This window comes from Eucyclogobius newberryi, unplaced genomic scaffold (assembly GCF_026437365.1).
Source record: "Eucyclogobius newberryi isolate DKJ021-1_F unplaced genomic scaffold, fEucNew1.0.hap1 SCAF_7, whole genome shotgun sequence".
Lineage (NCBI taxonomy): Eukaryota > Metazoa > Chordata > Actinopteri > Gobiiformes > Gobiidae > Eucyclogobius > Eucyclogobius newberryi.
The window spans coordinates 29,592,273-29,614,636 of record NW_027316389.1 but is presented as its reverse complement, the minus strand read 5'-3'; the positions used below and the strand labels follow the sequence as shown (position 1 = coordinate 29,614,636).

At 47.5% G+C, this 22,364-nt stretch overlaps 1 protein-coding gene across 1 annotated transcript; it reads left to right on the top strand.

Annotated features, from left to right (window-relative positions):
* Nucleotides 1-6,773: 6,773 nt before the first annotated feature.
* LOC140349481 (ankyrin repeat and SOCS box protein 15-like) lies at nucleotides 6,774-22,338 on the top strand. The gene is made up of 10 exons (XM_072435830.1): nucleotides 6,774-6,860; nucleotides 16,273-16,381; nucleotides 16,452-16,492; nucleotides 16,568-16,699; nucleotides 17,380-17,538; nucleotides 17,958-18,203; nucleotides 18,696-18,867; nucleotides 19,464-20,001; nucleotides 20,815-20,968; nucleotides 21,051-22,338. Exons 1-10 carry the CDS (start codon nucleotides 6,842-6,844, stop codon nucleotides 21,206-21,208), a joined length of 1,728 nt encoding a protein of 575 aa, XP_072291931.1. The 5' UTR covers nucleotides 6,774-6,841; the 3' UTR covers nucleotides 21,209-22,338.
* Nucleotides 22,339-22,364: the final 26 nt, after the last annotated feature.

Here is a 22,364-nt window from a genome sequence, read left to right as displayed (position 1 = left end):
CAGAGACACGCTCAGACGCACGCACAGAGACACGCTCAGACGCACGCACAGAGACACGCACAGACACACGCACAGAGACACGCACAGACACACGCACAGAGACACGCACAGACGCACGCACAGAGACACGCTCAGACGCACGCACAGAGACACGCTCAGACGCACGCACAGAGACACGCTCAGACGCACGCACAGAGACACGCACAGAGACACGCTCAGACGCACGCACAGAGACACGCACAGACGCACGCACAGACACACGCACAGACACACGCACAGAGACACGCTCAGACGCACGCACAGAGACACGCTCAGACGCACGCACAGAGACACGCACAGAGACACGCACAGAGACACGCACAGACACACGCACAGAGACACGCACAGAGAGACGCTCAGACGCACGCACAGAGACACGCACAGAGACACGCACAGAGACACGCACAGAGACACGCTCAGACGCACGCACAGAGACACGCTCAGACGCACGCACAGAGACACGCACAGACACACGCACAGACACACGCACAGAGACACGCTCAGACGCACGCACAGACACACGCACAGACACACGCACAGAGACACGCTCAGACGCACGCACAGAGACACGCTCAGACACACGCACAGAGACACGCTCAGACGCACGCACAGAGACACGCTCAGACACACGCACAGAGACACGCTCAGACGCACGCACAGAGACACGCACAGAGACACGCACAGAGACACGCTCAGACGCACGCACAGAGACACGCTCAGACGCACGCACAGAGACACGCTCAGACGCACGCACAGAGACACGCTCAGACGCACGCACAGAGACACACTCAGACACACGCACAGAGACACGCTCAGACGCACGCACAGAGACACGCTCAGACACACGCACAGACACGCTCAGACGCACGCACAGAGACATGCACAGAGGCACGCACAGAGACACGCTCAGACGCACGCACAGAGACACGCTCAGACGCACGCACAGAGACACGCTCAGACGCACGCACAGAGACACGCACAGATACACGCACAGAGACACGCTCAGAGACACGCTCAGACGCACGCACAGAGACACGCACAGACACACGCACAGACACACGCACAGAGACACGCTCAGACGCACGCACAGAGACACGCTCAGACACACGCACAGAGACACGCTCAGACGCACGCACAGAGACACGCTCAGACGCACGCACAGAGACACGCTCAGACACACGCACAGAGACACGCTCAGACGCACGCACAGAGACACGCTCAGACACACGCACAGAGACACGCTCAGACGCACGCACAGAGACACGCACAGAGACACGCACAGAGACACGCTCAGACGCACGCACAGAGACACGCTCAGACGCACGCACAGAGACACGCTCAGACGCACGCACAGAGACACGCTCAGACACACGCACAGAGACACGCTCAGACGCACGCACAGAGACACGCTCAGACACACGCACAGAGACACGCTCAGACGCACGCACAGAGACATGCACAGAGGCACGCACAGAGATACGCTCAGACGCACGCACAGAGACACGCTCAGACGCACGCACAGAGACACGCTCAGACGCACGCACAGAGACACGCACAGAGACACGCTCAGACGCACGCAATGAGACACGCTCAGACGCACGCACAGAGACACGCACAGAGACACGCTCAGACGCACGCACAGAGACACGCTCAGACACACGCACAGAGACACGCTCAGACGCACGCACAGAGACACGCTCAGACGCACGCACAGAGACACGCTCAGACGCACGCACAGAGACACGCACAGAGACACGCACAGAGACACGCTCAGACGCACGCACAGAGACACGCTCAGACGCACGCACAGAGACACGCACAGAGACACGCTCAGACGCACGCAATGAGACACGCTCAGACGCACGCACAGAGACACGCACAGAGACACGCTCAGACGCATGCACAGAGACACGCACAGAGACACGCTCAGACGCACGCACAGAGACACGCACAGAGACACGTTCAGACGCACGCACAGAGACACGCTCAGACGCACGCACAGAGACACGCACAGAGACACGCTCAGACGCACGCACAGAGACACGCACAGAGACACGCACAGAGACACGCTCAGACGCACGCACAGAGACACGCTCAGACACACGCACAGAGACACGCACAGAGACACGCTCAGACGCACGCACAGAGACACGCTCAGACGCACGCACAGAGACACGCACAGAGACACGCTCAGACGCATGCACAGAGACACGCACAGAGACACGCACAGAGACACGCTCAGACGCACGCACAGAGACACGCACAGAGACACGCTCAGACACACGCACAGAGACACGCTCAGACGCACGCACAGAGACACGCACAGAGACACGCTCAGACGCACGCACAGAGACACGCACAGAGACACGCACAGAGACACGCAGAGACACGCTCAGACGCACGCACAGAGACACGCTCAGACACACGCACAGAGACACGCACAGAGACACGCTCAGACGCACGCACAGAGACACGCTCAGACGCACGCACAGAGACACGCACAGAGACACGCTCAGACGCACGCACAGAGACACGCACAGAGACACGCACAGAGACACGCACAGAGACACGCTCAGACGCACGCACAGAGACACGCACAGAGACACGCTCAGACACACGCACAGAGACACGCTCAGACGCACGCACAGAGACACGCACAGAGACACGCACAGAGACACGCTCAGACGCACGCACAGAGACACGCACAGAGACACACGCACAGAGACACGCTCAGACGCACGCACAGAGACACGCTCAGACACACGCACAGAGACACGCTCAGACGCACGCACAGAGACACGCACAGAGACACGCACAGAGACACGCTCAGACGCACGCACAGAGACACGCTCAGACGCACGCACAGAGACACGCTCAGACGCACGCACAGAGACACGCACAGAGACACGCTCAGACGCACGCAATGAGACACGCTCAGACGCACGCACAGAGACACGCTCAGACGCATGCACAGAGACACGCACAGAGACACGCTCAGACGCACGCACAGAGACACGCACAGAGACACGTTCAGACGCACGCACAGAGACACGCTCAGACGCACGCACAGAGACACGCACAGAGACACGCTCAGACGCACGCACAGAGACACGCACAGAGACACGCACAGAGACACGCACAGAGACACGCTCAGACGCACGCACAGAGACACGCTCAGACACACGCACAGAGACACGCACAGAGACACGCTCAGACGCACGCACAGAGACACGCTCAGACGCACGCACAGAGACACGCACAGAGACACGCTCAGACGCACGCACAGAGACACGCACAGAGACACGCACAGAGACACGCACAGAGACACGCTCAGACGCACGCACAGAGACACGCACAGACACGCTCAGACACACGCACAGAGACACGCTCAGACGCACGCACAGAGACACGCACAGAGACACGCACAGAGACACGCACAGAGACACGCACAGAGACACGCTCAGACGCACGCACAGAGACACGCTCAGACACACGCACAGAGACACGCACAGAGACACGCTCAGACGCACGCACAGAGACACGCACAGAGACATGCTCAGACGCACGCACAGAGACACGCACAGAGACACGCACAGAGACACGCTCAGACGCACGCACAGAGACACGCACAGAGACACGCTCAGACACACGCACAGAGACACGCACAGAGACACGCTCAGACACACGCACAGAGACACGCTCAGACACACGCACAGAGACACGCACAGAGACACGCTCAGACGCACGCACAGAGACACGCACAGAGACACGCACAGAGACACGCACAGAGACACGCTCAGGCGCACGCACAGAGACACGCACAGAGACACGCTCAGACGCACGCACAGAGACACGCACAGAGACACGCACAGAGACACGCTCAGACGCACGCACAGAGACACGCACAGAGACACGCTCAGACACACGCACAGAGACACGCTCAGACACACGCACAGAGACACGCACAGAGACACGCTCAGACGCACGCACAGAGACACGCTCAGACACACGCACAGAGACACGCACAGAGACACGCTCAGACGCACGCACAGAGACACGCACAGAGACACGCACAGAGACACGCACAGAGACACGCACAGAGACACGCTCAGACGCACGCACAGAGACACGCACAGAGACACGCACAGAGACACGCTCAGACACACGCAAAGAGACACGCTCAGACGCACGCACAGAGACACGCACAGAGACACGCACAGAGACACGCTCAGACGCACGCACAGAGACACGCACAGAGACACGCTCAGACACACGCACAGAGACACGCTCAGACACACGCACAGAGACACGCACAGAGACACGCTCAGACGCACGCACAGAGACACGCTCAGACACACGCACAGAGACACGCACAGAGACACGCTCAGACGCACGCACAGAGACACGCACAGAGACACGCACAGAGACACGCACAGAGACACGCACAGAGACACGCTCAGACGCACGCACAGAGACACGCACAGAGACACGCTCAGACACACGCAAAGAGACACGCTCAGACGCACGCAGAGACACGCACAGAGACACGCTCAGACGCACGCACAGAGACACGCACAGAGACACGCACAGAGACACGCTCAGACGCACGCACAGAGACACGCTCAGACACACGCACAGAGACACGCTCAGACGCACGCACAGAGACACGCTCAGACGCACGCACAGAGACACGCACAGAGACACGCTCAGACGCACGCACAGACACGCACAGAGACACGCACAGAGACACGCACAGAGACACGCTCAGACGCACGCACAGACACGCACAGAGACACGCTCAGACACACGCACAGAGACACGCACAGAGACACGCTCAGACACACGCACAGAGACACGCTCAGACACACGCACAGAGACACGCACAGAGACACGCTCAGACGCACGCACAGAGACACGCACAGAGACACGCACAGAGACACGCACAGAGACACGCTCAGACGCACGCACAGAGACACGCACAGAGACACGCTCAGACGCACGCACAGAGACACGCACAGAGACACGCACAGAGACACGCTCAGACGCACGCACAGAGACACGCACAGAGACACGCTCAGACACACGCACAGAGACACGCTCAGAGACACGCACAGAGACACGCACAGAGACACGCTCAGACGCACGCACAGAGACACGCACAGAGACACGCTCAGACGCACGCACAGAGACACGCTCAGACGCACGCACAGAGACACGCACAGAGACACGCTCAGACGCACGCACAGAGACACGCACAGAGACACGCACAGAGACACGCTCAGACACACGCACAGAGACACGCACAGAGACACGCACAGAGACACGCTCAGACGCACGCACAGAGACACGCTCAGACGCACACACAGAGACACGCACAGAGACACGCTCAGACACACGCACAGAGACACGCTCAGACACACGCACAGAGACACGCACAGAGACACGCACAGACACACGCACAGAGACACGCTCAGACGCACGCACAGAGACACGCTCAGACGCACGCACAGAGACACGCACAGAGACACGCTCAGACGCACGCACAGACACGCACAGAGACACGCACAGAGACACGCTCAGACGCACGCACAGAGACACGCACAGAGACACGCACAGAGACACGCTCAGACACACGCACAGAGACACGCACAGAGACACGCTCAGACACACGCACAGAGACACGCTCAGACACACGCACAGAGACACGCACAGAGACACGCTCAGACGCACGCACAGACACGCACAGAGACACGCACAGAGACACGCACAGAGACACGCTCAGACGCACGCACAGAGACACGCACAGAGACACGCACAGAGACACGCTCAAACACACGCACAGAGACACGCACAGAGACACGCACAGAGACACGCACAGAGACACGCACAGAGACACGCTCAGACGCACGCACAGAGACACGCACAGAGACACGCTCAGACACACGCACAGAGACACGCTCAGACACACGCACAGAGACACGCACAGAGACACGCTCAGACGCACGCACAGAGACACGCACAGAGACACGCTCAGACGCACGCACAGAGACACGCACAGAGACACGCTCAGACGCACGCACAGAGACACGCTCAGACACACGCACAGAGACACGCACAGAGACACGCACAGAGACACGCTCAGACGCACGCACAGAGACACGCTCAGACGCACGCACAGAGACACGCACAGAGACACGCTCAGACACACGCACAGAGACACGCTCAGACGCACGCACAGAGACACGCACAGAGACACGCTCAGACGCACGCACAGAGACACGTACAGAGACACGCTCAGACGCACGCACAGAGACACGCACAGAGACACGCACAGAGACACGCTCAGACACACGCACAGACGCACGCACAGACGCACGCACAGAGACACGTACAGACACACGCACAGAGACACGCTCAGAGACACGCTCAGACGCACGCTCAGAGACACGCACAGAGACACGCACAGAGACACGCTCAGAGACACGCTCAGAGACACGCACAGAGACACGCACAGAGACACGCACAGAGACACGCACAGACGCCGCTGAACCACATGAATCACAACAGCGCTATAAATATTCATACAAGAGGCTGTGGATCATTACTGTGTGTCATTACCGATGGGAAAGTGTGCTCGGGGGAGAAGTTTCAGATCATTAGGTGCAGAAGAGGAGGAGGAACAGGAGCAGGTGAGGCCTATAAATAGTGTGTGTATGGGACTGGGGCGGGGGAAGGGGGGAGTGAGGGGGACACGTACAGACAGAGAGTAAACTGCGTCCACTGCCGCCCCCCGACTTCAGTCATGACGGATTTAGAACAAGGTGAGACTTGTGTTTTCAGGTTTGGTTTACACGTGATAAAACAATCTTTGCATGGTATTTGCAGAGTTTTGTAAATATGCATAAGGCATGTTGTCTTGCACCAACTGCTGTCAATGCTTTAAATGGCGATGCCAAAGCCACGCACACGGACAAGTCTCATCACAAGCTCTACTGTGCGTGTAACATCTATAAAGTTAAGAGTACAACATCAAATACCAAAGCGTGATAGAAGTGGGGGAGGAAGCATGCAGCATGTGTTCACCCAACACTCAACACAGAGGCTTCCAGGCTGGTAACAGTATGTACTGTATGCAAGGGCGTCCCCTGTTGGTGAGAAGAGATACTCATTCGTACTCGTTACATTTACTTGAGTAACTTGAAGACATTTTACTTCTTGTAGTATTTATTCATTGGTTTATTTGAATAGGAACAGATACAAAAACACTGACTAACTGTAAGCCAGCAGCCCGATGCATGCTCTTAGTGCTCAGAGCCGGAGCTGATCGCACTGGGAGGGACAGGACACAGAGACATGTACAACAGTAGGACATGGACAAGAATAGATACATTAGAAACACATTAGACATGAGTGCAGTGCTGCTGTTGGCGCGTCCAAGAGCTTACATTTTGAAGATATTACATGTTGTCATAGATTTGAAATGGACAGGGAGCATAGTAGATATAGTAGAGTAGAACCCTCCACAGAAAAGGCTGTTGGGGCGAAGCTTGTTTTACAAAAAAGACTCTTTACATTCTCCAGATCAAAGGCTCAAAGGCTTTGGAGCCAAACCATTAATACATTTGAAAAGCAATTTAAGAATACTACTAAGTTAATCAAATTTGAGAATGATAAAATGTTGTAAAGGTTGTAATGATTGTAGAAAGTAGTTTTCAGACACCATACTTTCCCTCCCTGTCAATAACATTATGTGACAGTATAATAGTTTAACATACTAAGTTGGACTAATCTTTTCACCAAAACATAGTGAACAATGAATGTGCCCCTTCTTTTTCCCAATTTGACTCTTTTAGAGATTTTGATAATTGTACGTCCTCTTTGGAAATTGTTGTTGTTGTTGTTGTTGTTGTTGTGGTGCATTTACCGTCACCTACTGCAGTTGTACGTCTTCAAAGTATGTGTTTTAAGCTACACTGTCAAAAAAATTCATAAAATCAAAATCAGTGAAAGAGAGAGAAAGAGAAAGAAAGAGCTGCAGATGTGAGGATGGTAGAGGTAATTCCACAACTGTTACCTTAGCAACTACGCTGTAAAGGGCCAAAATCTAAATCTAAATTACAAAATAGTTACAATTTGACATACTTTTGTCAAATGAGTGTAAATGAATGTTTACCATTTGAGGTACATTGTTCCATCAGATATGTTATTTTTCTATTTTTTGTGTCTGAAAATGCTATATTTTGTGTATTGATTAAGATTTTGTTCTTCCAACTGCAATAACTTAAAATTAAAAATCAGATGTTACGTCTGGACATTTACTCTTGCAATTACTTAACCTTTTGTAGAAGTTTCCTGAAATCATTTTGACCCTTTCTTAGGCGACTATTTTCTACTTTCGCTTGAGTAATACAAAAACAGAAAACTGGAAGTAACGTTACTCTTACATGAATACAATGTTTGGTTATTCTTCTCACCTTTGGCAGGCGCCTTTTGACGTTAAGGTTTAAGTTTAGTGGACGAGAGCTAAAAAGGTCAGAAGGCCAAACCTGCAAAGACACTTCAATAATACATATAAACCTGTATTTTTAAAAGTAGAATGTATATAATGTAATATACATTGTGCTGTTTAGCCGGTTTAACTCCTCTCTCACATCAAAGACTCTGCAGACACGTTGTCTTTTAGCAGGTTTAATGATATTCGAAAAGGTAAAACTGAAAATAGACATATTTAAAATCAAAACATGTCCATTACAATACATATAAATAATAAACAAATCCACATATATGTATACAAAGCAGACTAGATGACGCAATATTGATGGCTACGTGGTTAGCGTGTAATTAACATATTGCAGAGATGGAACAGTCAAATTCAATACTGAACACTGGCTTATAGAAAATAACATAAATGCAGCTGTTGTGCACGCGTACAACATTACATACCGGCAATGCAACCTCAAAATAAAGAAATCTGCGATCTCCAAAAGCAGCCAAAGCTGCGTGCGGCCGTGCCTGGTGCCTTCATGGCTCGCTGTTACTTCCGGTTAAATAAAGTTTTGTTTTAAACATGTGCTCTACCTGCGACATTTAAAAGTATCCACTAGATGGCGGCATAAGAAAACAAATGCAATGAAATTAAAGCATAGATCAGATTATGCACTTTTAAACTAAAAACACAACATTAATGCATAACAGAACACTCCCCGTCTGGCGTGATTACATGCCACTATACACTTAGGAAGGCACTAATACAACAATTTCAGAGATTGGTCGCGTAAAAACCTTAGAACCATCTGATTTGGCAACTTTAACCTCTACTGTACGGACTTTGCCATCTTTAGAAGGAAACACTTGAGTAATGAGTCCAAGAGGCCATTGGTTTCTGGGTATTTGATTGTCCTTGAGCACAACCGTACTCCCAGGTGTTACATTTGGTTGTTCAGATTGCCATTTACGGCGTGGCTGGAGCGTAGGTAAGAATTCTTTCCTCCATTTGTCCCAGAAGGTGTTTGACAGGTGCTGGACCTGCCGCCACTGATGCTTATAGAGGTCCGCCACTGAAAAGTTGCCCACTGGCGCTTGAAGTTGGGCCGATTTTTGAGTAAGCAAAGTTGCTGGAGTAAGAATAAATGGGTCGCTAGGGTCAACTGAAACAGGAACAATTGGCCTAGCGTTTATGATAGCTGACACCTCTGACATAAAGGTGACCAGAACATCATGAGTTAGTTTAGTGTTTTTGAGCTGGAAAAACATTGTGTCCAATATTCTCCGAGCAAGACCGATCATCCGTTCCCACGATCCGCCAAAGTGAGAAGCGTGTGGTGGATTAAAAGTCCATGTACATCCCTGTTCTTTCAAGTAGGTTAGTACAGCTTTGTCCATGTTTGAAGGGATTTTAAGTTCTTTGCATGCACTGACGAAGTTTGTGCCTCTATCCGACCGAATGGTTTTGACAGGTCCTCTAACAGCTAGAAACCGTCTGAGTGCATTAATGAAACTTGATGTATCAAGTGACTCAATCACTTCGATGTGAACCGCTCTTATGCTTAAGCATGTGAAAATTACAGCCCATCTTTTGTTTTGAATAACATGTCCTCTGGTTCTTTTTGAAGACACAAACCATGGACCAAACACATCAATGCCCACATTTGTGAATGGGGGATCTGTAGAAAGGCGGTCTGGAGGGAGGTTAGACATTTTCTGTGTGCTTAGCGGAGCACAAAGTCTTTTGCAAGTTGTGCAGTTAAAGATTATTGTACTAACCTTCCTTTTGCCTCCAACAACCCACCAACCTGCAGCACGAACAGCTCCTTCAGTGAACAGACGACCTTGATGATGAGTTTGTTCGTGGTAGTGTCTTATGAGAAGAGCTGCCACGTGATGGCGACCAGGAACAATGAGAGGGGTCTTTTCGTTTTGATTCAGTTTTGAGTTAACCAAGCGACCACCTACTCGCAAGAGTCCATTTTCATCCAAGAAAGGGTCTAAGTTCTTTAAAGGGCTGGTTTTGGGAAGTTTTTCTTGGTTTTGTAAACACTTGATTTCGTCGGTGTACACATCCTGCTGCATTGCTTGAATCACAACATCTTGCGCTTGATTAAACTCAGCAACAGTGAGTCCTGTTTCGCAGTAGTGCCAGCCATTGCACTGTTTAGGTTTGCGTGAAGCTAAACTGAAATTGTGGATGATGTGCAGTAAACGAGCGAGTGCACGGGTAAGTGATTTCCAAGACGAAAACTTTGTGAATCTCTGAGAGCCGAGTTGGTTGAAACAGGTAGTGGTTTTGAGAGTGGATACCTGTGGTCTGACTTCTGAGTCAGTGCTGGGCTCAACGAGGTCATATGTGTCCGTGGGAATTCCCTGATTTTGCACCAGAATGTCTGGGCCAGTGAGCCAGTTACTTAGTGGTAGTTGGTAAGCAGGAACAGAACGAGTGGCGTGGTCTGCGGGGTTCTGACTGCTGGGTATGTAAAACCACTGACTGGGCTGAGAAGAACGGTGGATTCTGTTTACACGGTTACTAACATAGACATAGAATCTACGTGTCTCGTTATAGATATAACCTAAAACGACTTTACTGTCCGTGTAAAATGTGCAGTTATCTAGTTCAATGTCTAGTTCATCTGAGATTAGGTCTGCAAGATCTACTGCTAACACAGCGGCGCAAAGCTCTAATCTTGGGATGGTCTGATCAGGGCGTGGAGCTAGCTTTGCTTTACCCATCACAAAGCCCACTTGGCAGTTTCCTACTGCGTCTGTGACTCTAAGATAGGCTACTGCTGCAATGGCCTTAGTAGACGCATCTGAGAAGATGCACAGTTCTTTCTTTACAGCAGTAGAAGGTGAAATGTCTGTGTACACTCTGGGAATCGACAGCTTTGACAATTCTTTGAGTGAGTTTTTCCAGAAAGTCCAAGTTTCTTGCATTTCTTAAGGCAATGGTGCATCCCAGTCTTCGTTCTCAACAGTGAGTTCCCTTAGAATCCACTTTCCCTGTATAGTGACTGGCGCTACAAAGCCTAAAGGATCGTAAAGGCTGTTAATTGTTGATAAAACACCTCGCCTAGTGAAGGATTTCATCTCATCTGAAGTATTGAAGGTGAAACAGTCTTTTTTTATGTCCCAAAGAAGGCCGAGACTACGTTGAATGGGGACAGAATCGGCTTCAAAGTCTAAATCTTTTAGGTCTTTAGCATGGTCTTGGGACGGGAAAGCTTCCAAGACTTCTTTTCTATTGGTTGCAATTTTGTGCAGTCTCAGGTTTGATTTTGAAAGTGTGTCTCGTGTTCTTTGCAAAAGAGACACAGCTTTTTCAACAGTAGGCAAAGATTTAAGTCCATCATCTACGTAGAAGTCCTGTGTGACAAACTGCTGAACATCTGGATCACATCCACAGCGTAGAACGGACTGATGCAAGCCATACATGGCAACCGCTGGAGAAGGGCTGTTCCCGAAAACGTGAACAGTCATTCGGTATTCTGTAATGTCTTTGGAAAGGTCATTGTCACGGAACCACAAAAAACGCAAGTAGTTCCTGTCCTCCAGACGAACGTTGAAGCAATAAAACATTTGCTCAATGTCTGCGGTAAACGCAACAGCATCTTTCCTAAAGCGCATGAGGACTCCAAGTAGTGAGTTGTTAAGGTCTGGCCCTGTTAACAACACGTCATTCAAAGACACGCCTTCATGTTTGGCACTGCTATCAAAGACTACCCTAATCTGTTTGGGCTTCCTTGGGTGATAAACGCCAAATAGTGGCAAATACCAACATTCTTCTTCATCTTCCAAAGGAGGAGCTATTTCTGCATGTCCATTTTGAAATACTTTGTCCATAAAGTTTATGAAATGCTCTTTCATTTCTTCCTTTCTTTCAAAATTGCGGACAAGTGACATTAAGCGTTTCAGTGCTTGCGGCCTGTTGTTTGGTAGTTTCTGACGTTGAGATTTGAATGGCAAAGGCGCTGTCCAAGTACCATTTTTGTCCTTTGTAAGTTCTTCCTCCATTGTTTTTAGAAATGCCTTGTCCTGAATGGAGAGCGCAATGTAATTGTCAAGTTTGGTTTGTTTGAACAAATTACATCCTAAGTGGTCGGGTTCACATGTGGTGTTGTCACCGAGCTGAGTGCTGACACTGAAAGGAATTTGGATGTCACAATGCTTTTCTTTAACATGGTATACATTTGGGCATGGCTCAAACACTGTGGGACGACCTTTCTCAGTGGCATTGGTGAAAAGAGTGTTTACTGCCAAGGTTCTGTGGACATCACCTAAACACACGTTTCCTACTATGACCCATCCCAGGTCAAGTTTTTGCGCATAGGGTGCATTGTGAGGGCCACTTATCTGTTTGCGGACTTTGTGTACTCGTACTACGTCCCGTCCAAGGAGCATTAGTATATGAGCGTTAGAGTCCAAGTCAGGGATAAGATGAGCTACAGGTTTGAGGTGGGCGTGATGCATGGCCGCACTTGGAGTAGGAATCTCACATCTGTCATTTGGGATGTTTTTGCATTCAATGAGGCTAGGCAGTGGGATTTGGACTGTGCCATCTAAAGCTTCCACTATGTAACCAGTAGCTCTCCTACCCATAGCCTCTTTAACACCTGCACATGTTCTAAGTGAATAGGGAGAACTAGGACCACAGTCATTAAACAACTCAAAAAACTCTGGGCGGACTTGTGATCTGTTACTCTGTTCATCATGAATGGCGTAGAGTGGTACTGCTTTGTCTGGACAGCCTACAGGGTAAACTTTTACGAGACAAATTTTAGAGCATGATCTACCTGCCTCACTCTCACCACAAACCTGAGTACATTTTGTCATTATCTCCTCAGGCAGTGCGTTACCTGGCTCCCCGCCGTGCTCTGATGCCGGCTCTGAGTTTAGCTCTGGTTCTGTCTGCCATGGGGCTAGGCCAGGGTGAAGTGCAGCACAATGTTTTTCATTGCCACACTCGGAACACTGGAGTCTGACTTTACAGTCTTTGGCTATATGCTTGGATGAGGCGCAGCATCTGAAGCAAATATTGTTTTCTTTTATAAATGTTTTTCTCTCGTCAAGAGGTTTCATGCGAAAGGTTCTACATTTTGTTAAAGGATGAGCCTTTTTGTGCAGTGGACAGAGTTTCTCACTGTCTGTTTTTTTGTACGCATGGGTTTGTAACTCTGGATTGAAGCCCTACATCAGTTTTGTGCACTGATATTTCTTTTTGTCTGTTTGCTTTCCAAGGGGGTTTGTCTGGTTTGGGAGCAGCATCTGTGTATGAGCTGAACTGAAAGCTAGGGTCATTCCTAGCATTGGCCTCTTGAGCGACAAAGTTCACAAAAACCCTGAATGGTGGATAAGTGACACAGTTTTGACGTTTGTATGTTGTTCCAACTGTTATCCATCTTTCCTGTAAGTTAAAAGGAAGCTTTTGGATGATAGGATTTACACCTCTGGCTGTGTCTAGATATGAGAGGCCAACAAGGTCTCCTTCAGCTTTAGCACTCTCGATTTCCATTAGTAGGTCGCTGAACTTTCTTAGTTTCACATAGTCTTTAGATGTGATTTTTGGAAATTAATCTACTCTTTTGAAAAGGGCATCTTCAATCGCCTCAGCTGAGCCGTAACATTGTTCAAGTCTATCCCAAATCATCTCAAGACCTGCTTCAGGATTGTTTATGTGTATGGCTCTGATTTGCTCCACATGTTCAGCGGATTCTTTGCCAAGCCATTTTAACATCAAGTCCATTTCCTCACTAGCTGTCAAGTCCAACCCTCTGATAGCACTGTTGAAAGAGCGCTTCCACGCTCTAAAGTTTTGGGGCTTATCATTAAACTGGAGAAGTCCTGTTGCAACTATTTCCCTGCGCGCAAAGTACCTGATAAAGTCAGTTGCATTACTGTCCCTCTCTTGGGGAGGATTGAAATGTGTTGGTGCTGACACCTTGTGGGTCCAGTTGGTAATGCCAGGTTTAAAAGGATGGGAAAAGGCACTAGCTGGAACATACTGGGAATAGTTGCCATTTGGAAAAGAAGCATGTGGAGTTAGATAGTTGTTGTTATCCTCTCCTCTAGGTTGTAACAACGCATTGCTAATGTGCTCCTGCTTGAGTTGCATTTGTGCATCATTGTTTTGTAATGGTTCAAAAGTGCAACCTTCACCCTTGTTCATAAGTGTGGCTTGGTCCTTGACATACTGTTCTGTGCGCTCGGCTTTTTCGGACCGAGTTGGATGGCTTTGAGCGTCTAACTGTGAAGCAGCGGCTGCCTCTAATGCTTCTGCTTCTGCTATGGCTGAGGCTAAATCTTTTTCCTGCCGTAATAGCTCAATAGATGCTTCGAGTTTAGCTTTTTCTAATTTCAAACTCATCTCTTTTTCTGCAAAGTTGAGACGGGCCTTTGCTGCCTCAGCTTTTGCTCTTGCCTTGGCAGCTGCAGACCCTGTTGATCCGGCTTCAGACCGGGTTTTATAGGATACAGACTTGTTGGATGGCGCCTTGGCGGATGTTGCGTTGCATGGCGTGCTGTCCGATGATGAAGCCTGGGTGGATGGAGCTTTGTCGGCCATAGTTGCGTTGACAAAGTGACGATTGCTGGAACACTGCTGAATGCCTTGCTGCTTGAGGCGTAGTAGTGGTCAGCGTAGATTCACTCTTGTCGCAGGGGGATGACCGCAGAATCTTCTGCCTGGATGCTGCCGTTTTACTGTGCTGTTTAGCCGGTTTAACTCCTCTCTCACATCAAAGACTCTGCAGACACGTTGTCTTTTAGCAGGTTTAATGATATTCGAAAAGGTAAAACTGAAAATAGACATATTTAAAATCAAAACATGTCCATTACAATACATATAAATAATAAACAAATCCACATATATGTATACAAAGCAGACTAGATGACGCAATATTGATGGCTACGTGGTTAGCGTGTAATTAACATATTGCAGAGATGGAACAGTCAAATTCAATACTGAACACTGGCTTATAGAAAATAACATAAATGCAGCTGTTGTGCACGCGTACAACATTACATACCGGCAATGCAACCTCAAAATAAAGAAATCTGCGATCTCCAAAAGCAGCCAAAGCTGCGTGCGGCCGTGCCTGGTGCCTTCATGGCTCGCTGTTACTTCCGGTTAAATAAAGTTTTGTTTTAAACATGTGCTCTACCTGCGACATTTAAAAGTATCCACTAGATGGCGGCATAAGAAAACAAATGCAATGAAATTAAAGCATAGATCAGATTATGCACTTTTAAACTAAAAACACAACATTAATGCATAACAGAACATACATAGTAGAACTGTTATATTGAAAATAGTTAAAGGTACACTATGTAACTTTTCTGGAGCTTATCTATCTCCAGACAAGCAGGTGATGCCACTAAGCCCAGTTACAGGTCAGATCCGTGGAGAGCGCTTGTGTTTTAGAATATTTTTGAGCAAGAAACCACCCGTTATGAAATCCAGTCTCTCACCAAGAGACAAGCAGGTAGCGGACTCTCCACCAGGAAGGTTACATAGTGCACCTTTAACATATTTTGCTAAAGATGAAGAGTAAAGACTATTTTTCACCTTTGTAAATAATCTGTCAGTAAAATGGCTTCTGGTTTTATTATGTTTTTACATGATCTCATGTTACTTGGCCCAGAGACTAACTAACTGTACACTACAACACAACACAACACAACACAACACAACACAACACAACATCACACAACACAACACACTGAGAGTTACACGTTTGGTCACAGGTGTGGACCCCGCCGAGGACAGTGACGATGAGGGTCTGTTGGACGCTCAAGTTCAGTTGTTGATCCAGGAGTCGTGTCAGGCCCAGCACCGCACCAGGCCCAGCAGCAGGTGGGAGCCAAATGAAGTGACAAATGTGTTTTCTGTAAATGATCTAAAAACATCTCTGAACACACAACAGGAGCAGTGAATATATGAACCTGGTCGACGCCATCAAAAAATGTAAAGACTCAAATCATGAAGAATTCCATGTCTGAGAAGTCCACCGTTCATAAGTAGTGCATACTCCCCCTGCAGGTGACTTGGTGACACTGCAAGAGCTGTGTGAAAGCCCAGAGTCTTTAAGTCTGGTGGACAGTCGAGGCTGGTATCCTCTGCACTGGGCCGCAGTGCAACCTGTGGTGCACGTCCTGGAGATGGTGCTGTTTGGTGGGTAAAACCTTTGACTCAAATCACATTCACTCGAGAGATTTTAGCACATAGTTCTAATAGTTGTGAAATTGAGCAATTGTTCAATAAATGAAAGATGGAGCAATATTTTTTGGGCAATAATAAGATCTGTAGAGAGATGAATACGTAATATTTATGACTAATTATTTACTATTTAAGTATGAAAGTGTTTAATGGGTTCATCCTACTTTAAGTGTCAGAGGCTTGAATAAATTTCAATATTATTGTGTATTATGATATTTGTCTGCAGCAATATATCGCTCTTTCAACTTTGTTATGGTGACAGGTCTAGGCTGGGATCTGGGGAAAAAATAATCAAGATCTTTACTGATTCATCTTGATTTTCGATCCAATTTTATTTTTCAAAGTCAAATTGGTTTATAATAATAATAATTTCATGAACATAATCTATACAGATAAACATCTAATTCATTTTTAGGATTGTCTGTGGACTCTAGATTAAAAAAAAACATCTCAAATAATTCATTCACATGACTCAATCTTTTGATTAATTGCAGTCAGAATTCAGATGTATGACTTGGTTTATGGGTAATATTTCTGGAATAGGTTGTGTTCGTGTGACATTGCAACATTCTTGAATACCTAGTTTGAATTTGAGCTGGACACAGGTCAAATTGTGACTGATGTTTTGTTGTTAGCGTCTTGCCGGCTGACGCTGGAGGAGACCACAGTGGAGGGAGAGACGTTCCTGACCTCAGCGGTGAAAGCTGGTTTAGTGGACAATGTGAAGATATTACTAAAACACGGAGCTTCCCCACACACCACCAACACCCGGAATGAGTCTCCTCTGCTTCTAGGTCAGAACAACATGCTCCATGTGGAATTAAATAGCACGTGAATATAACATTTTCTTGCTTCTTGCATTCCAAATCCTTATAAATGATTTTGAGTCACTTAGATGCTTCTATTTTGCAGTCTGTCGACCTTATGCTGTAGCAAGTTGTTATTCCACACAGATCAATGGCACGTTCAAAGTTTGCAAAAAAAACATAATCAATTCCGGAGTCAAAGGCAAAAGTGAAGTGGAATATAAATCAATTTAAATCTGAAAATCAGCATTATTTAGAACTGATGCATCTACTTCACTTTTGCCTCCAGTCGCCTCCATTCCAGAATTTTGAACATTCCGATGACATTATATTTATAAGGGCCTATTGCGAGCTCTTGATAAACCTGAAAGTGATGATTATTTTGCCTGTCTGATTCCCCCTTGCAGCGGTCAGGGCTGGATCTCGTCAAATGGTCTCTGCGGTGTTAAACGAAGGGGCACGGGTGGGACAGGTGTGTCTGAAGAAATGGACCGCCATGCACGAAGCCGCCATGACAGGAGACGCCCGCATCATGGAGCTGCTGCTCTCCCACAGGGGGAAGGTGACCGACACGGACCAGCACGGAGTCACCCCTCTGGGCATCGCTGCAGAGTACAGCCACGCAGAGGTCCTGGAGATACTCATCAAACATGGTAAAGTAACAGGAAAGACATTGGTTTTCGTCAGTTTGCTTTCTCAATATAAGGAAACAGCAACATTGCCAAATCATCAACTAAAGATGTTGATATGAATTAATCAAATCAATTTGCAATCAATTTGCAAGCATTTTTCTCCTATAGGGACATAAAGATTAGCACTAAAAGTAGCACCTACACTCCAAACTTTAGATTTTGACGGATTGTACAGAATGATTTGTTGATGATTTGCTCATTTTAAGCCTGATTACCATTTACCTTACCCTTTATCTCAGTAAACTGCCGAAGAAGTTTCCAATTGATACGTCTTAAATTTCTGTTTTATTTCCGATTTACCTGCAGTCTCGCCTCATTTGCAAGAAATAATGTCAGACTAAATTCATATCAGCGTGCAAAATGTGTAAATAAACTGGCAGCCATATTTGTCCCTGTTATAAAATGCCACTTTTTAGTTCAGTGTCTAAAATGGCTTCTCTTTCTCACGTTGAGGTGCTGATGTAAACGCCCAGGCTCCAAACGGCGACAGCGTCTTGTACGATGCGACCGCTTCAGGAAATCCAGACTGTGTGAGCATCCTCCTGGAGCACGGGGCCAATCCCAACACGCACAACCTGAGCTTCCAGCTGCCCATCCACAAAGCTGCTTACGAGGGCCACTATCTGTGAGTGACAGAAACATGATGACAGCTAAACGAGGCCATTACTGTACGCACCGATGAGAGCCAGGGAGGCAAGGATTAAGTTAATGAATCCAGTATGTACATTTGTGATGGATTATTGAAGATAGTTAAATTTGAACCTTCTGCATTTGAGGGAAAACTTCAAAAGCTGCATAGTTTATTGAGATTATTGAGTCTATTACATGTTATGTTCTCACAAAAAATATGTGAGTGCAGTGGTTTAAGCAGGAGTATTAATGCCAGGCTCTGTGTCGCTATATGGGAATTTACACTCTGAATTTAAACCATTGAATTTGAGGGATTTAACATTTTTTAATTGAATACTTTAAATGTTATTATTATTATTCAAACATGAAAAATAGTCTCCCCCATTTCACGCCGTATTGTCCTATAGAAAAATTATTTTTTTGGTGACGTTGTTGAATAGCTGTTTTTTCTTCTGCCACATTTAATTCAACTTACGATCCCTAAAAAACAATTTGAACTATCATAGGACGTCATAGAAAGTAGCTTCACTAGTGGTAGTAGTAGTTGTGATGCTCCACAATGGAATGCATTTGTCTGTTTCCACTGTCCAGAGTCTTGCGCACACTGATCCCGCTCACCACTCGCCGAGCTCTGCGATTGGCCGGTCAGAGCCCAGTTCACTCGGCGGCAGACGGAGGCCACGCCCACTGCCTGGAGCTGTTGCTACAAAGCGGCTACGACGTCAACGCACTGCTAGGACCTCACGTCTCTGAAAACTACGGTGACATGCGGCGAAGCCCTCTTTATTTTGCGGTTTGCAACGGTGACAGGACATGCACAGAGTTTTTGCTAAAGTCAGGGGCCCAACCCGATCTGGACCCTCTGAGCTGTCTCCTGGTGGCGGTGCGTTCAGGGCGGTATGAAATAGTGAAACTGCTGTTAGCGGCTAAAGCGGATGTGAACTGTTACTTTACTGCGGTGACTGACACAGTGTTCCCCACGGCGCTGATTTACTGCCTCAAGGATGAGGTAATGATGCGGCTGCTGCTGAACCAGGGGCTCGACGCTGAAAAGTGCTTCGGCTGTTCCCATGATGACAGCTGGGACGACCACGTGGAGGACGGCCACGACCAGGAGGAGAAGGCCACTGTGGGTTTGATATCATACTCACTGTGTCAGAGAGGGCAGCGTGTGCCAATCCCACAACAAACGGGTGCATTTCCAATCCAACTGATTCAAAACGACCTCTTGTGCCGCTCTGTGGATGAATGAATAGCACGTATGCCGGGCTCCAACTCCGACAATATCCTGCATGTCCTTCCCCAGTCTCATCTCTATTTCACACTGCACTATCCAGTCAAATAAAGCCTACGAGCCAAAAGAAAATGACCTCCGGAAGGCAGTCTTTAAAGAGTCACTACGTGTGTATTCAATTACAGATGTTTTTACTGCAAAAATACCCTATAAAACCTATTTTGTTTACTGTGAGTGGGTTGGCCTCTCCACGGATCTGACCTGTGACTAAATATAATTTAAGTTTGAGTTTAGATCCAGCCCGAGCCGCCTGAGCCTGCACCCGTACGGTCCGAACTCGACTTGGGCCCAAATCATTCCCTGCATGACCTGGGCCCGCACTCATAGAACAAGGGTTACGTTAGGTTAACTGCGGGTATGCGTTCCACAGAGTTTTATTGTCAGAATGCGGAGGCCTGCATGTGTTATTGTTCTGCCTGTGTATTTCCGGTCCTCTCCGCTGGCGCTTACCCTCATTATCTTTCTCCTCTGCTCCCTTCTTCATCTCTGTGGGAGGGGCCTCCACGACTCTCTCCTCCGTTTTACTCCTCACTCCCTTTATCAGCCGTGCACTTTCATTCACGCGCTTTCCTCTCACGCCACATTTTTGGTCACTTTTGGTCACATTTGTGTATTAAGTAATGCTTTCTTTTGTATTTCATATTTCAGTTCTGTGATTTTGTCAGTCTCTCATGGCTGGTGAAATTAGCCGGTCGAGTGGTGTCTATCCTCGTTGAATATGTCGGACAAGTTTCTCTCTGCAGCAAACTGATGAAGATTTTGGAGAATCAGAAGGAATGGCCCCAGATTCTGGAAATAATGTGTGAGTCGAGAATGTTTAACATTTACAGATACATAAATAAACAGCTGGATTCCAATGTTGTGATTCGATTGTTTTGTTCCAGCCAACCCCAGACTTCTGTCCCATCTGTGCAGGGTGGTCATCAGGAGACATCAGGGCTGCCACAGAATCATGTCCCTACAAGCACCAAATCGAATCAAAGACTTTCTGATGTTTAAAGAAAATGATCTTTATGGAAAAGTCATCTGTAGGGAAAAATGAGACAAAGCAAGAGACTATAAACATCATGAATCATGCTCCATGAGCACCCAACAAAACATTATGGGCCCCAAGAGTACAAGTCCAGTCACATATAGTTTGTATAATGTGGCTGGGTCTGCAGTGAAAATGTCACTTCAATTAAATAAAACATAGGAGAGGCAACAGAAATAAAGAGTTATCATGCTACATTGGACCAGATTAAATATTTATACACATTTGCATGTTGTCTTCTGAGCAAATACTAAAAAAGTCAGATGACTTAATAAGAATTAAAAAAATGCATTTTGTACAATTATGTTATACAATTCATACACAGTATGCTTTATTTAAACTTTAAAAGTGTATTTTACAATCAGCAATCATTAGTATGACAGGTTCTGATTACAAGTTAAACAGTCATTAATTGTGCAATTAACAAACCCAAAATGTCTAAAAATGTGTAAGGATTTGCATGTGTGAAGCTGTGACCCGTTTCTCTGGCTGTCACCTAAACATGGACTAAATCTAACCTCTTGGCCCAGAAACCTGCACAACAATAACAACCTGATTTTGGCGGGTCACAAAGAGATCACACCTTCTAAACTAAATTAAGATTTAAGAGCAACCTAAAAATAAATTGGCACTAAACGATGGATTAACTCATATTAGGAACGTTCCCAGAATATAACTAAAAGAGCTGTGTAAAAGTTAAGATACCTAGTTTGTAATTGGTTTTCCAGTTGTGCTCATGGTATAACTAGAGCTTTGGACGATAATCTTTAACAATTCCAGTTCAAAGTTCAAATTTTCAACAGATTTAGGATCAGGCCGCTGTTATGTCACTCATCGTCTTTCCACTTGATGTGACACTTGATACAGAGCTGCTGGTTTAAGGCATGCAGTGATGATCTGTTACCTGGGCAACCAAACAACAAATCACCATCTCCACAAACAGTTCACCATCACAAGCATCATGGAAGGTTTTTTTTGTGTAATGCTTGTGTTCTTTGATGTGTGATGTCCTGGGGTTCATTCTGCAGAAACAATGTGGTTATTATATGTGCTCCCCTCAAACATACTGGAATCCTAACCTGGCAACCCAGCCAACAATTTACCCTCCCTTCCCCGGCAGAAAGGTCTAAGTTCTTGAATGATGGCGATTGATTTGATTAACTGT